Source organism: Trichechus manatus, unplaced genomic scaffold, assembly GCF_000243295.1.
Source record: "Trichechus manatus latirostris isolate Lorelei unplaced genomic scaffold, TriManLat1.0 scaffold00076, whole genome shotgun sequence".
Taxonomy (NCBI): Eukaryota; Metazoa; Chordata; class Mammalia; order Sirenia; family Trichechidae; genus Trichechus; species Trichechus manatus.
This window is the reverse complement of record NW_004444012.1, coordinates 2,617,215-2,634,754: the sequence shown is the minus strand read 5'-3', so window position 1 is coordinate 2,634,754 and position 17,540 is coordinate 2,617,215. Positions and strand designations below refer to the sequence as shown.

Sequence of the window (17,540 nt, the reverse complement as noted above, 5' to 3'; positions counted from 1 at the left end):
AAGAAGTAGTTAAGAATTTAGGGAAAAGAGAAAATTCTTTGAGCTTCTTGGAATTTGAAATGGATGAGGAGAGAGGGCATTCCAGTCATCGGGAAATGATAGAGTTAAATCTGGACAGTTTTTTCATAATTTCTAGAAAAGGAATACTATTAACTTTCTTTGATATTTGGAAAGTTTTTCTTATTTCATTTAACATACTTTTTCAAAATGCCCAGGACCCGAACCCAGACCTAATCTTAGAGGAGAATCAAGGACTTTCAGAGTGTTTTTGGATCCAAACCAGTATCAGCAAGATATGACCAATACTATACAAAGTGGAGCAGGAGGTTTTTTTTGAACTTTTCATTTTATTATTGGGGGGGAACCCAAGGGAAATTACTTTTAGGTTATTTTTTGTTCCTTCCACTTAAAGTTGTTATGTTGTAATTTGAAAACTTTTAAGGCGTAAATGCATGATACAGTTGGAGCTCTGGTGGCACGGTGGTTAAGAGCTCGGCTCTTAACCAAAAGGTCAGTAGTTCAGATCCACCAGCTGCTCCTTGGAAGCCCTGTGGGACAGTTCTGCTCTGTCCTACAGAGTCGCTATGAGTCGGATTGACTTGATGGCAACAGGTACATTGATATGGTTAAGAACAACACTTGTTGAGAAAATAAAATCACTGCTTTTATTTGATTCTCAACATTCCGCTTAAATTGTTAACATGCAGATTAAATATAAAATCTTAAGGAAATTCATTTGCTTAATCTGTTTTTCTTTTGAGGAGTTTAAAGACTTAAAATATAAATTAATCCAGATATTATTCTAAAGGTCAGCCTCCTTCCTTGCTTTTTATGTGTTAGATACCCAGTTTATGTCTCAGTGTTTTGTGAAGAAAACTGCTTGCTTACTTGCTTACTGCGGCTTCTTTATAAGTCAGAAATAGGTGTACTTCCAAATAACTTTGAGAATAAAGATGTGGAACCTCAGGTCTCTGAATTACTCTCTGATATGGTGTATTTATACTTTACTGATTTGTGGGAAAAAGGAGATTTGGGAGCTAGAGAGTTTTAATTTTGTAATAATTTTGGGGGAAGAAGGAATGCTAGTAAAGTTTTTAAAAATTATTATTTGAAACTATAAAACTGAAACAGTGAGCAATTTTAGCATTTTATAACATCTAACTTTTGCACAGGAGTGCCTTTCTTTTCTCTCCCCATCACAGGGCTTAGTATACATTCTTACACTTTATTGCCTTTTTTACCCATTGCTATGATAAAGGAAAGATAACCTCGTGAACAGAGGAACCCAGTTGTAAACCGAGTAGCACAGATCCTCTTCTGTAATCAGTCACATTCTGTACAGTGCGGCTTTGCAGACCTCGCTGCGGGAGAAGCGCCTGTTCTGTGGTGGTGTGGTAGTTTCGAGCATTAATATCACTTCTAGTGACTGTAGTTAGAATTCTACAGCACAGGACTGTTCTCTGCCTGCCTGCCTTTCCTTACTTAACAGTAACTAGGTGATTGTCTAGGAAAAAATAGGTTGTGGTATTTCTGCACTTTGAGCTCCCCCACGCCCGCTCCCCGTGTTGGGTGCAGTTACTCTTCGCGGTAGAGAACAGCTGCAGTTCTGTTTTCAGAGTCGCTCAGTCCTGGAATCCGCAGTTACCCGGATGAGTACGCAGTAGTGAAGACCAAACAAAGAATGAAAAGGAAATGGAAGAACGTTCACGTGGAAAAAAAGATTTTAATACGTACTGAATTAACTGAGTTTGTTACCATCTCTTGACTGGTTTCACTGTTTCACTCAGCCCTTGAGCTCCAGATTATCTGTCCTGTTGGAGTTTACGTCACAGGCACAGAGTTGTAATGTTCCCTTCATTACAGAAAAATTGTGGCTAAGGGATTGTTTTGGGCAAAGTTGGGGAGAACAAGGAACTGCTCCTACCCTCAAGGAGTTTATAATTTAATGGAGGAAACACATTTACACGAATAGCTATACACGTTACATAGCACGTTAAGGAAAAGGCTATGATATTTATGTGTATTGGAATTCTGAGGAGCTCTGGTGGCACAGTGGTTAAGCACTCGGCTGCTAATGGAAGGTTTGGTGGTTCAAACCGACCAGTTGCTCTGAGGAAGAAAGATGTGGCTATCTGCTTCCATAAAGATTACAGCCTTGGAAATCCTATGGGACAGTTCTGCTGTGTCCTACAGGGTCACTATGAGTCGGAATTGACTTGACTGCAATGGGTTTGGGTATTGGTATTCTGTCTCAACAATAGTTATCTAATGAGTTCCAAAGAAGTACTCTGGGGCTTTCTGCTGTGAGTAAAATGCCAAAGTGTTAATACATGAGCCATGAAATTTGTTTTGTTTCTTAAAGGCTCCTTTTAAGTAACTTGGTGATAAGTGATTCTGTATACAGATTGAATAAGTATGGTGAAAGGTACAACCCTGCCATACACCTTTTCCAATTTTGTATCAGGCAACATTCCTTTGTTCTGTTCAAATGACTGCCTTTTGATCCATAGTTCATAGCATGTACTTAGTAAATATTTCCTGAGTGAGTGAAGGGTGAGGAAGTCTAAGAGTTTCCAAGTTTTACAGTACTCAGGGCGGCCTCATATTTGCTCAGTTCTCAGTAAATATTACTGAATTTCAGTCACATCATTAAAAACGTTGCTTTCTTATATTCACTGACCATCTTATGGAGTGCTTACTATGTATTTTGTATTGTGCTAAGTTATATGGAACTTATAAAGATGAATAAAACACAGTTTATAACGTTAGGGAGCTTAGACTATTAGTACGGAAGATTAGAAATAGGAAGAAGTTACCATGGGTGATTAGAAGATGCCACACACCATGAGAAGTACGCAGATAAAGGTGTCCTGGGCATTCAAAGGAGGCGTTCAGGTTCTGATCCAAGAAAGGGGGAGCGATCAACTTCTGGGAAAGGAAGAGCGCTCTGTTGGTGTTTTTGGTGTTTGGCCTGGACAGCGTCCTCACTGGCTTGCTTTTCCCCGGTGTGGGTGCTACAGCCCACCCTCATCTGGATCCTTCACTCCTGGCGAGACGGTCGGAGTAGCCTTCTCTGTCTCTACTGCTAGTCTCCTCAGATTCTGTTTTTCGTATGTTTCCTCTTGCTGTATGACACTGACCGTTTCTCTCTGTTTCTCAGAAAACTTCTGTAACTTTCCATTAATGAAAAAATAAATCAAGGGTCTTTCGCACATCCTTTACTTGAGCTAAATTAAAATGCCATTTTCCTCCTTGAAGTCTTTCCTAAAGCCAAAAACGTCTCCCCTCTCGTGCCGTCTCTCACCTGCCACAACCTGTGTTTCTGTCGTATTTTGTAATATTCTCTCCTATTTGCCACATTCTGCCGCTTCGTATTGTAGTTGAGGAGATGTTCTGTCTCCCTACTAGGCCTGTAATTTCCTTAAGGGTAGAGTCCTGCTCTTGTTCATCATTGTTATGTAAGCATGCTCATTGATCTGTCTGTCCATCCATTCACCCATCCATGCTTAAGCTGTTTAGGTCCATGCACTTAGGAAATTATAGTCTGGGGGGATTAGACCAAATATGAACAACAGCTAACCAGGTATCAGTAAGAGAATTTCAAGTAGTGGTAAGGCCAGAAGGTAAAACAAGGCAGTGTGGTTAAGAGTGTGATTAACGTACACTGTTCTGTTCTTGTTAAAAGTTGGACTGTATAATATTTGTGATATAAAAATGGCTGATCTGGTTATTTTATGATGTGAAATCAGTAGCCTAGCCTCCTGATTTCCATATGTGGGATAGATCACTTTGTTGAAATGACGATTGGAAAGTCTAAGAATTTGCCTTGCTTGGTAATTACTTTTGACAGCGTAGGTAGTAACAACTTTAATTCTGTCATTTGAAATTTGTTTGACATTTCCTTCATTGTTATAATTTGGTTCACTTTACTTTTTTTATTATTTACAACAATGCTAATTTCAATATTTCTAAATTAAGATATGTTTAGCAATTGAGGCATACATTAATGTGCTTGTATGTTCTTAGCGTTGATGGACTGTAGAATATGAGAAGGGAAGAACTCCGAGAGTTTCTAAGAGGAAGGAAGCATTTTCTTTTAAGGGTTTGTTCTACGATCTTTTCTTACTGTTATGTAGGCCTAAGTTGGATTTTCATCCTACCCAATCGGAATCAAGTGGTAAACTCATTTAAGACATACTGTCTAAACAAACTCTTAGTGGATAAACTGTTCTTGCTCTGTTTGGTCTTTTGTTTAACTCATTGTATGGGAGCAGCTGAAAATATAGCTGTTGATTCAGTCTAGCCAAGCACCTGTCAGCAGAAGACAGCTCCTTGCCCTGCAGCAATCGGGAATGCTGGTGAGTGCGGCCGGCTCTGCGTGCCAGTCAAGTGCAGATGTCTGAGATGTGACACCGTCCTTCTCTTTTTATTGACAGGCTGTGCTGGAGACTATTCGGCACTTGATGAATACGGACTGCGTGGTACCTGACTGGCTGCACGACATCATCCTAGGTTACGGGGATCCAAGCAGTGCACATTATTCCAAAATGCCCAATCAGATTGCCACCCTCGATTTCAATGATACCTTTCTCTCTGTTGAGCATTTAAAAGCCAGCTTTCCAGGTCATAATGTTAAAGTAACTGTGGATGACCCAGCTCTGCAGATACCCCCTTTCAGGTAAAGTCAGGATGGAATATGCTCTTTTCAGGCATTTTATAGTCAGTCCCAGGCCATCAGGACTATTAGCTAAAGTAATTCTTGAGTATTGCATCTGGATATTGTTTTGGCAGTCCCTGCCCTCACCATATAATGCTGAGATACATTTATTTTATTTGAGTCTGTTTTTCTAATTCTTGCTACAGAAGCTATTTTAAGCACCACAGTAAAAGTAGCCTCATGCTTTACAGTGGGTCAGTAAATACTTGTTGCCTGACGAGTCGTATGGAAATAATCTGTAGCATTTGACTGAAGAAATATGTCATTCCATCTTGTGTATTCCCTAACTAGTACACACGACTACGTGATATTGAGATTTTTTTGTTTTTAAGGAAGAAAATCTTTTTAACCTTGCTTGCTTTCACAAGGTTTAAATATGTATAATATAGTTACATTTAAGGTTAAATGAGCTTTGGTTTTAAAATTTGAGTAGAAATAGAGCCAAGTGCCCAGTGCAGCTGGTTGCCGTCCCCCAATTCCTCCCGTGGAATAGTGGCAGAGCACACAGGGTACTGCGGGCGGTAGCCCAGGGCTTACTTCCTTAGTTAGAAAACAAAACACAGAGCTTGCAATTGGCTGTTAAATACAATAATTCTACGTATTAAACAATTATGTCCTTTACACCACCCAAACCTGATCTTCCACCATATTGCCCTAATTTTATTAATGGCAAAACCATTCCTCTGGTCTCCCCATCTTGAAATTTCAGCATTATTTTTGAATCTTTTTCCTTCTGTGACTCCTGCCATGTCTCAGAGAGTCAGCCGTAAGGGTAACTTTTTTTCCATGACATTCCTGACTTCTACCTCTCGGTCCCTGTGATGACAGCGTCTTTCCTGCCTCTTACCCCCTCACCAAGACCCATTGCATGCCGTACTGCTGGAGGCATTCCAGTCCCTAGCTCCAGAGCTGCTTGTTTCTATTGCTTACCTTACCAAAATAAGGAGACCTCTTGGTTCTTAGGTCTTTTTGTATTGCCTGTCCTTTTCAAATGTGAAGACAAACTGGACAATCTCCTACAAAGTGCACATAGACAATTTTTTAGTTTAATTTTAAAGAGTTCAGGAGTTCCCTCAGGTATCTGTAGAGTCACCTCCTAAGGTATTCTAGGCTAAGAACCTCTGCCTTAAAGGCTTTACAGGCCAGGTGTGTCATAACAAGGCTCTAGCATATCTCTTTATCCTTATTTTTTCGTACTATTTCCTGAAAAGGAGCCTGGTGATGCACTGGTTAAGGGCTCGTCTGCTAACCAAAAGGTCAGCAGTTCATACCCACCAGCTGCTTCTGGGAGAAAGATGCGGCAGTCTGCTTCCATAAAGATAACAGCCTTGGAAACCCTATGGAGCAAGTTCTACTCTGTCTTATAGGGTCGCTATGAGTCAGAATCGACTTGATGGCAGTGGGTTTGGTTTTAGTTTTTTGTTCCCCAAAAACTAGGCTGCTTGTCCTGGAACCTGCGCTGTTACTTTGTTCTCCCGGGAGTGTCTTTGTGTGTTGGACTCTTTCTAAGCTTGTCGTAACTGTCCCTCTTCCATGAAGCCTTTGGTGATCAGATGGAGGACATGGTATAAAGCACTCTACGGTGCCTGTGACATAAGTATTTAAATTTTTATTCTTTGGTTCTCCCTTAGGTGACTTTTTCTAATCTGAACACCTTTAACACTCTGTTCATAACCGATTTCAATGCTTGTAAATCTGCTTTTTTCAGAAGTTATGTACTGAGGATGAGGTTTTTGGCCGGCAGTGTTTCTTACTCTTCTGGTTTTCTTCCAGACGATGTCATGCACGAGATAGGTGCTCAGTAAATTGTTGTAAATGGCAAAAATGAACAAGGATTTTGGTCTTGTAGGATAACTTTCCCAGTAAGAAGTGGAAAAGGAAAAAAAAGGAAGGATGCAGATGGGGAAGATGAAGACACTGAAGAGGCAAAAACCTTAATTGTTGAACCTCACGTTATTCCTAATAGGGGGCCTTATCCTTACAACCAACCAAAACGGTAATTGTACTACCTATGCTAATTGTATTAGTGAATAAGAGTTTGCTATTTAAAATGGAGTAGTAATATTTTATAATTTTCTAATTCTTTGAAAACTCCAGAAAGCTTCTGTTTTTGTACCATTTTTCCTTCTATCTTATTAGTCAGCTAAATATATCAGACATTTTTGGCCATTCTGTAGTCATGATATTTCAAAAAGAAACATTTTCAGGTACTATAAGAAATAAGGAGCCCTCGTGGTGTGGTGGTTACGAGCTCTGCTGCTAACCAAAAGGTCAGCATTTCAAGTCCACTAACCTCTCTTTGGAAACCGTATGGGGCAGTTCTGCTCCATCCTGTAGGGTTGCTATGAGGTGGAATTGACTCGACGGCAACGAGTTTCTGAGAAGTAAATATTAGAGGACTTCCTTAATTTGAGAAGACCCACTTCAAGACCCTGCATAACATAACGGCCACAGCACTCACGCGTGTGTGCCATGACTAATAAAGTGACATTATAATTGATAATAGATTGGGAAATGGAGCTTTGACCCTCCAAATGAGGTCTCGGATGGGCTAAGTGTATTGAGAAATAACTAGTCTTTCTTTCCACAAAATGTATTCAGTTTTAGTTGGTCCATGGAGGGGAAGGGGAGAAGGAGGTCATTCAGAAGAGATGGAGAGATCCAGAGCAAATACAGAGCAGATGTTTAGACCTCTGATCATTGTTATCTAAATATTTATTAAGTGTCATCTGTATTTTTAACCAACATTTTATCTACTTTCTATTTGCAGTAATACGATTCAGTTCACTCATACTCAGATAGAGGCTATCCGTGCTGGAATGCAGCCTGGGCTGACTATGGTAAGAGAAGTATTGTTATACGTGCTCTTAAATTGATAAAGACTAGAAGGAAGCACCAAATACTTAGAGTGTGTTCTGTTTGAAGCACAAAAACCTGATTGAGTTTAAGTGTTTGTAAGTAATTACGACATCTTATATATATGGATATCTTGTTGCTTATTTCAGTGTTCATAAATAAAGTTTTACTGGAACCCTGCCATGCCCATTTGTTTATATTTTGTCTATGGCTGCTTTCATAGCAGAGTTAAATGCTTGCAACAGAGATTGTGTGGCCCACAAAACCTAACATATTTACTACCTGGCGCTTTACAGAAAAATCTGTTGACCCCTAATTTAGAAGTGTTTCCAAGTATTTGGAGGTTTTACTCTTCCTCTTCCAGTTACTGATTTCTAAGTCCATTATGGTCAGAGAGCATACTGTGTATGATTTCAGTTTCTGTTGTGTTTTTTAAATTTGTTGTGATTTGTTTTATGGCTCAGGATATGATCTCTGTTGGTGAATGTTTCATGTGCACTTAAAATGAATATGTATTCTGCTGTTGTTTGGTGGAGTGTTCTTTAACTGTCAGTTAGATCCATTTGGTTGATAGTGTTGGTCAGTTCTTCTCTATGTTTGCTGATTTTCCACTTACTATTTCTGTTAAATACTGAGAAGCGGGGGTATTGACATCTCCAACTAAAATTATGATTTGTCTGTTTCTGCTTTCAGTTCTATCAGTTTTTGCTTCATATATTTTGAAGCTTTGTGATAGGTGCATTCACACTGAGGATCGTTACGTCTTCTTGATGAATTGACCCTTTTATCATTACGTATTGAAGTCTACTTTCTCTGATGTTAAAATAGCCAGTCCAGCTTTCTTTTGATTAGTGTTTGCATAGTCTTTCTCTCCTCACTTAACATGGTTAGGTTCCAAAGACCAGATCGTTGTGCAAAATCAGTGTTATGCGAAAATGGAGGATGACCGCATCAGATCACAAGATGGAGGATGACTGCGTCGTTACATAACTGCCAAACCACTGAAAATCACAGCCCAGCAAAGTTAACACATAATCTTAACCATCAAAGCCATTGTTACTCTTGCCTTGCACCTTGACGTTTGTTGCTGCCAAACATGTCGTTAATGCACAAAATAGTCAGATAGTAGATTTTTTACTATTGTCATAAATGCAAAATGTCAGATAACGGGATAGTTGATAAGTGAGAAGGTATACGTCTGACCTACTTATTATATTTGATGTGAGTTTCTTGTAGACAGCATATAGATGGGTCATGTTGTTTTATCTATTCTGACAATTTTTTTTTCAGTTGGTATATTTACACCATTTACATTTAATGTAATTTTTTATATATTTGGATTTAAATCTACCATTTTATTGTTTTTTTGTTTTTCTTTTTGTGTTTCTCTATTTCCCCTTTTCTGCCTTATTTTAGGTTATTTGAACAGTTTTTAGTGTTCTATTTTATCTGTTGTGGGTTTTTTTTTTAAAAAAAAACATCTCTTGTATAGTTTTTATAAGTGATTGCTCTGGGAAATTACAATATACATACTTAACTTTTCACAGTCTACTTACAATCAGTATTTTCACACTTCAACTTGAATGGAGGATCCTTACCCCCGTGTAGGTCCATCTACCTTCCCCTTTTATGCTATAGTTGTCTATGTATTATATCTACATACATTGAAAACACCCCGTTTATGCTATAGTTGTCTATGTATTGTATCTACATACACTGAAAACACCATCAGGCAATGTTGGAGTTTTTGCTTTCAACCATCAAACATATTTTAGAGAACTCAAAAGGAGAAGAATAGTCTATTATTATATTTACCTTGATATTTGCCATTTCTCCTGCTCTTCCTTCTTTCCCAATATCCAGGTTTCCTCTGGCATCATTTTTCTTTCTGTCTGAAGAACTTCTCTTACCATTCCTTTTAGGACAGGTCTGCTAACAATTAATTATCTTAGTTTTCCTTCATCTAAAAATCTCTCTAATTCACCTTCATTCCTAGAAGATATTTTCACTAGATGTTGATTTCTGGCTTAATAGTTCTTCCCTTTCGGTATAAATGAATAATTTCTTTTGTAAGAGTCAGCACAAAGCTGGTTCTTATGAGGCAGAAGTTAAAGATGTCCCAAATGTCCAACGTCTCCAAACTGCTGTACAGCTCCATCATCTCTAACGTCAACTACTCCTTCTCCCCTCAGTACTCTCCCTCCTGTCTTTGGGTTCTGTAATTCACTGCAGTATCTCACAGAACTCACGCACCACATCAAGGAAGTGGTTGTGGAGGCTGGCAAGTACCAAATCCATGGATCAGGTGTAGGTTTCTGCTGACCAATGTAGTTGCAGGGGCTGACGAACCCAAACCGGCAGGTCACACCCAGGCTGCTGACTCACAAAGCTGTGGAGGCTGGTGAATCAGGTCAGATAATAGGCGGCCAGTCCACAGGGCTGCAGAGACTGGCGAATCTCAGAATCAGCAGGTCAGACAGCAGACTGCTGGCTCAAGTTCCAACAACTAGAAGTTAGATGATCATGAGCTGGACGCAGGATCCAGATGCAGAGAGAGCGAGCCCCACCAGGGCACCCATGTATGTACTTTAGAAGCAAGCCACACCCCAGGGAAGGGCATAACGTGAGTAAAGGTGGGAGCTTGAGTCACACACCCTCCTTCAAGGCTGTGATTCAAGATACACCCCATGCCAATCCTGCCTCATTAACATGTAGAGGTTAGGAGTTACAATACATAAAATGGAGGACAGCCACACAAAATGGGAATCATGGCCCAGCCACGTTGACACGTAACCCCAGACATCACAGTTTCCATATACCTTATTTGCATGGTCCCACCCAGTCATTGTGTGTAGGTCACAAAGACCATCGCTAGAAGGGCCATATTAAGTAATTCATTGCACCTCACAGTGCTTTTAAAATGTTATTCCACTTTCTTCTGGTTTCCATTGTTTCTGATAAGAAATACAGTCATTTGCAAAATCCTTCCCTACATGTAACTTATCACTTTTCTCTAGTTGCTCTCAAGATTTTTTGTCTTTAGTTTTTAGTCATTTGATTATGATGTGTCTGGGTTTGGATTTCTTCGGAGTTGTTCTGTTTGGGGCTCACTGAGCTTCTTGAATTTGTGGGTTTACGTTTTTGCTAGATTTCGGAAGTTTTCATCCATTGTCTCAGCAGTTATTTTTTTCTACACTCTACTAATTTTCCTCTTTTTCTAGTACTCTGACGGTATGGATGTTAGACCTTTTGGTATTGTCCCGTAGATTCATGATGCTCTGTTTATTTTCTTTCAGCCTTTTTTCTATCTGCTGTTCAAGTCCAGTTATTTCTATTAGCTTATCTTCCAGTTTACTGACTCTCTGTTCTGTCCATTCTGTTACGGAGCCCATCTAGTTACTTTTTAAATTTTGGTTATTTTATCTTTCAGTTTTAAAATTTGCATTTTCTAGAAATGTGATAATTTAGTACTTTGCTCTATGTTTGTTTCCTTTTTAGGTTGTAGGCCCACCTGGTACAGGAAAAACGGATGTGGCAGTCCAGATCATATCCAACATCTACCACAATTTCCCGGAGCAGAGGACTTTAATTGTCACTCACTCCAATCAGGTGAATGACTGCATCTTTGTGGGGTGGGGTGGGGGAGGATGGGGAGAAGAGAAGGTAGGAGGGAAGGGGCAGAACATGAACGCACAGTGGGGAAGATTGCTTCATGTGTGATAACTTCCTCATAGGTGCCACAGAATGCCAGGAGAGGCTGGTTAGTGTAGTATTTGCTGTTGAGTTATTCATGGATTATCACTGGTCATGAGTAGATTATATTGATTTATAAAAAAACAACCTCTGATTTCTCCTGGAGAGGGATAAAATATGGAAAAACTAAGAAGAATGTCTGAATATGTGGTCAAATATTTGGATTAAATTAAATTGCCGTTTTTTTTTTTCCTTCTCCCATGCTAAGCTAGAGCTTTTATTTTTAAGTTGGAAGCATTAATCCTTATTAGTAGTAATTTTATTTAGTGTAATGAGTATTACTAAAAGACTCATTAATTCTGGGTTGAATTTAAAACCCTTGTGAAGTATACATATGAATATGTATATTACACAGAAGGACTATTTTAGGTTACGAGTCTAATATGTGAGGCATATGTAAACAGAACTAAAGCAATAAAAACAAATTCCTTTTTGTATATAATGACTGATGAAACAATCTTCACATCTCTCTGTGTGCTGTGGTAGTCACTCTAAAACTATCACTAGTTGTAGGTATGAGGAACGAAGAACAAGGAAAGTTTATTACTCATGGTGTGAAATATGACTGGCAGCTCTCAAAACATCCTGAAACATTGTAACACTTAGAGAGGCTAAACCTCTGAAAGTACTTCTTTTCCGAGAATAATATTGACAGTGGTGATTTCAGCTGACCAGTATTGTAGAAGGATTAGTCTACGAGCAAGTGCTGAGTTTTTAGAATGCTAAATGTCAGTTACGCTGTTGTCCATCAGCTTTTAATCTATAGATGTTTTTGGTGATACCATCCAGTTCTTTCAGCTGTCATGTTTTTATGTATTTTTTAAGTTTATAAGTGACATGCTATAAGATATACTAAAATTGTGGGTGGGGGGATTTTAGGGACTTTATCTTGATAAATGAAAAAAAATTATGGAAAAAAATATTTCCTCTATTTAATAAAATTTAGTATGTAATAATTGCACTTAATTTCAAATTCTTACAATGAGCAAAGAATAAATCATGCATTGATTATTGTTTTGACATAATGTTTCTAATTTTGTCATGACTTGATATGACTTCCTATAGTATGCTTTATTTAATAATTGATTTAAATTACACGATCATAGAGAAGGTTGTTTTGCAAAATTAGTAAAAAACTTCCTTGTTTGCTAAGGATCTTCTTGATCGTTTGATATTCAGATCCTTCTTGATGTCCATCAAACTGTTGATTTTTCCTTTCAGTAAACTTTTATTTTTCAGATCTTCATTTGCATATGATTCAGGCAGTTCTCTGGCATCAGTCTAGTTGACAATGCAATCTTGATGTTTTTTTTCTGAGATTGCAATGTGCCAAATCTATGTGGTTCTGGAGTTCAGGTAGTGAAAGTTTGCTACGTGGTCAGAATCCACTGGGTTTCTTAGTTTTGGATGGTGAGTATTAAGAGTTCATATAGTAGGGAATTTTTCTGAAAAATTTTGTTAATTTACTCATTTTCTGAGTTCTCATTGCAGAGTTTTGAAAACAAAGGGTATCTATATTTATATTATAGAACCTGTTGTTTAGAGACGATATTGACTTGATGGGCAGAGGTGGACAGTAGTGGTAAATGAGAAGCGGTGTTTGAGTGGAGGCTGAGTTTTAAACGATACTTTTATCAGTGTGTCTTTCCATACTGTGAAACTTTTGTCTTTCTGCCCAACCTTGTAACTGCAGGTGTCCGGATTTGAGGGTTCGAGGGGACCCTAAACGTGAACATTTCATAGGTAGAAAGAGGTGACACTTAAATGGCTTTTGTCAGGATAGTTTGCCCTAAATGAGTGCTCTGCTCATCGTTGTAGAGAAAACTTTAGAGTTTCAGCCTGAGATTTGAAAGATACGCTTTTAGCTTTCTACTCTGTGGTTCTCTTGATATATCCTCCCTATACACTTCCTGCCTGAGTTCTTGCCCAACTCCAAAAATGTTTCTGTTTTCTGCAACTCATGGAAATGCCATTGAGTGAAACAAAACTCAGTGTGACTCTTCACTACTTTAGGAGTTGTAATTACTTGGAAATAGCAGCTGAACCAAAGCCTTTCTCTTTTCAGGGATTTAATGAGTAGATGATTTTTATGGTTTCTGGTTATTCATTCGGCCAAGCATACATAAGCAGCAATTTCAGAAGTCAATAAAAATACTGTTTTGTCTAAACTGTAAATGGCCTGGTGTAAGATCTCCTTCCTTCTGTGTTTCAGTTTTGATCCTTACCTGACTGCGCAATCCTCATTTTTTCTCATCCTTCTAAATGTTATATTTTTGTTTTTCAAGAACCTTCCTGATTCCTTGACACGCACCGTCATTCTACCTGTTTTGTTCTCCAGGCCCTGAACCAGTTGTTTGAGAAAATCATGGCTTTAGACATTGATGAACGCCATCTCCTGCGTCTTGGTCACGGGGAAGAAGAACTGGAGACGGAGAAGGATTTCAGCAGGTGAGCTTCTTGTTCTTCATTAAACACGAGGAGAAGAAAGCAATGAACAATCTAACTTAATTCTCAAAGGATCTAGCATAACCTGCTTAGGTTGTAGGTTGACTGAAAACACTGGTTGGGTTCTCCCTTAGCTTCACGGCTGTATTTTTAGGCTGTTGTTTCCTCATGTATGTAGCTACTTCAGTGAAGAGCGCGATCTTGTTCGCCTTATAAAAATCATAGATTGCCATTTGCTTTCTATTTATTGAGGTAATTTTTAATGTTGCTAATTCATGTCCCTCAAAACTGTGTAACTGTAGATGATTCCTTTTTCACATTTCACCCAGACATTTAATCTGGCTAATGTTTTAGCCACCCACTGAGAGGTTGATTTATTTAATGAAATGCAAATTGAAGATAATGATATTGTAAGCTTTGCCGTTGTATGATTTCAGGTACTCAGTGCCAGCTTAGCTGGGCTTTATGTTTAATACTATATATTGCAAACTGGCTGAAATTTTATAACTTACGTTTCTTCTGTTGTTGGTATTTTAATTTTTTTCCTTCAAAGTTGCTTTATAATAACTTACTTCATTTATATTTGAACCTATTTTTAAAGCACAATCTCAGACCACAGGATAACTAACAGCTGTACATATTTAATACAGTCCTTGGCTGTTGAACATGACCTTTGACTAAATTAACCATAGACATCAAAAGAACTAAGAGTGTTAAATTATTATGTTGCCTCTATTTTGAGTTCTTGTACTACAGAGCTCACTGAACGCTTGTTAGCTTGTAAAAGGGTGATTTTGTTGCAGAGGGAAAATAACAACACACGATGTTATTTGGGGCTCTGAATTCTTAATTTTGTATCAGTCAGTGATACTTCTCAGATTTTCGCCTCTATAAATCTCATACTCAAGCTAATTTACCAAAGTGGATTAGACCCTAAAATCTAATAATTCAGAATTTAGTGTTAATGAAATGCTTAATACTATAATTATATTGTTGTAGGATTTATAGTTCTTAAAGAATATTGTAATAGGACAGAAGTAGAATTTTTAAAATGACTTTAGATGCTGCCAAGTTTCTGAGAAAATAATTTTTGCCTTCAGATACAGAAGCCCCAAGTTCTGTTAGTATATGCATGCTTGTTCATTCGGGGGCTGTTCTTTCATGCTCTCTCTCTCTGTAGTAATTAGAAAGAATAAGGTTTATTGTTTCATGATAAAAGTAATACAGTTTTCCCTAAAGAATAATTGAAAACACAGCAAAGTAGTGCAGAGGAACAGTATCACCCATAATTCCACTATCCGAGAACAAGTTTTTGTTAGTCTTTTTTCAAAAATCAGCTGTAATCATGCTATTATTTATAATTTTGTATATTTCTTTCTAAATTAAACATTATATCACAAGAATTTTAGCATTTTTATGAGACTCTTTATAAGCATGCCTAATTTTTTCTTTTTGCATTATAGAGGTGGAGTTGTAGAAAGAATTTTAAATTATAAATAAGCAAACAGGAAAATGTCACTTGTTAATGTTTCTATCCTTGTAAGTTGAAAAATTCTCACAAACATAGACAGTGTCATATTTTTTTTCTACTTTTGATCATTCTTTCCTGCTTAAAGGATGAACCTTTGATTTCTTACTTTGTCAAGTCTTTAAACATGGGAACATCAATGATTAAACTAGTTTAACCTGTTTTTAGCAGTAAAGCGTTGTTACTATGGAAGAAGTATGTATAGGCTTTGAGTTCCAATTCTGGCTCCTCTGCTTTCTTTCTTAACTGCATATCTCTGGACAAGGTACTCTTCAAGCTTCAGTTTTCTTATCTATGAGTCCGCTAGGGTCAGACTCCAGGCTATATGCTGGGATCCGTAGAGGACAAGAAGTGATTATGTTTTAAAATTAATCTTTGAAGTGTTTAGAACTAACTTACTTGTAATGTAAAACAGTGCTACTCAAAGTAGCAGATCCCTAAACTATTTGTTCTTGATTTGTCACGAGATATGGCATGTACCAGAATGCACTGCACTGTACTGCTTCCTTCTTTGTGAAAGTCTTGTTATGAATTTAAAAAAAAAAAAGAAAGAAAGAGCTGAACTAAATGATGTAGTTGATTTTTATTCCTCACAGACCAGTAACAAATCTGCAGATCAGGTCAGTCCGTAGACTACAGTTTAAGTAGCTTCGGTATAAATTAACCCAAGACTGCCACTTAAGAGTTCAGTATCAAGTATGTTTTCTACTGTGGTTTTTTCTTTGGCTGTTTATAGTTTCTGTTTCTCTTGACTATTTTGCTGACAGTTTCCTTAAAAGTCTTCTCATTTCACCATTTTTGCCTTTTTGCTTCATTGAAATTCGTAGGTATGGACGAGTTAATTATGTCCTGGCTCGAAGAATAGAGCTTTTAGAGGAAGTGAAAAGATTGCAGAAGAGCCTGGGGGTTCCAGGAGATGCCTCGTATACTTGTGAAACTGCTGGCTATTTCTTCTTGTATCAGGTGAGACCTTAAGGTTTTATATACGGTCCCCGGTTGGAAGCTGGGATGGATTCTTAAGATACTTCTTGAAAGCATTTTTTGTTGGGAGGATTAAAATACATATTGGTTGCTAAAGCTGTAATTATGAACGTTTGCGTTTTCTATTATTTTCAATTTTCTTGGCTGAATAACTTTGATGACTCATTCAGTCAGAAGCCAATGTTGCTACTTTTTAAATGTTTTCTTTTCTTTCTGCTACTGGCAAATTTCCAGTCCTTTTTTTTTGTTGTTGTTTTATTGCTATGGAAATATAACTGAATATTCTAGTTACCCAGTGGTGACAAAGTACAGTTGTGTAACTTACTTTTACTATGTATATTGATCGGCTAATAACGAAAAATATATTATCCTTTAAAACTTCTAGAAATAAATTATTCCTTAGCACTAATTGCACAGCAGAAATTAATTGAAAAAGCCTTTGGCTTCAATTTCATTTTTTCTTGAGTTAATTTTTGGGGTATGAAAACCTATTAGAAATAGAGAGCTAAATAAACTGAATGAAAATAAACTTTAATACTTGGTCTAATAATTTGAAATGAATTAAAGTGTAATTAAATAATGATGATTTTAGTGTAAGTTTATTTGTCCTCTTTGCATTAATGCTGTTTGTATATTTTAGGTAAAAATCGTAACAGTGAAGTTTTGAAATATATGTGAGAGAATGGGCTTATGCTCATTTTAAGTGGATACACAAACCAGTTGAGTACTGTTCAGAATGAACTGATTTGATGGTTTCTTGTGAAAGAAGGAACATGCTTACATACATATTTGGCATAAAATAAAAATCACTAGCTCTCAATGAAAACTACTTTTAAAAGTAGGTTAAATAGTCTGTAAGTTGTGGAGACTCGTGATAAATCCCGGGAAAAACAAACTTGAGGCTTCGCAGTGTAGGTCAGCAGTTTTCAGCATTCCGGACAAGAATCACATTGGAAAAGCAGTTTAAGAGGAAAGTTCCTAAGCCCTGTCCCCAGAGATTTTCATTCTGTATGTGTGGGATGGGATGCAGGAATCTACATTTTTATTTAGCTCCTCAGATATCTGCCTAACGACCACATTTAGAGAAACACTGAAGTCATAGCAGAAGACAACCTGGGAGACTTTCAGAAAACGGAGGTTAAGTAGGAACTGGTGTTTGTGACAGAGCTGACATTACCCAGCATTCCCGTTGAGCCCATTCTGACTCATGGCGCCTCGTGTATCGTAGTAGAACTGTGCGCCAAAGGGTTTTCAACGGAG

At 37.7% G+C, this 17,540-nt stretch overlaps 1 protein-coding gene across 1 annotated transcript in view; it reads left to right on the top strand.

The window, feature by feature from the left end:
* Nucleotides 1–17,540, top strand: part of AQR (aquarius intron-binding spliceosomal factor) — a 113,775-nt gene that overhangs the window by 60,237 nt on the left and 35,998 nt on the right. Inside the window, 7 exon segments of the mRNA XM_023735095.1 lie at nt 216–385; nt 4,437–4,678; nt 6,567–6,713; nt 7,488–7,557; nt 11,072–11,182; nt 13,665–13,774; nt 16,127–16,262. Coding sequence (XP_023590863.1) covers nt 216–385; nt 4,437–4,678; nt 6,567–6,713; nt 7,488–7,557; nt 11,072–11,182; nt 13,665–13,774; nt 16,127–16,262 — 986 coding nt within the window.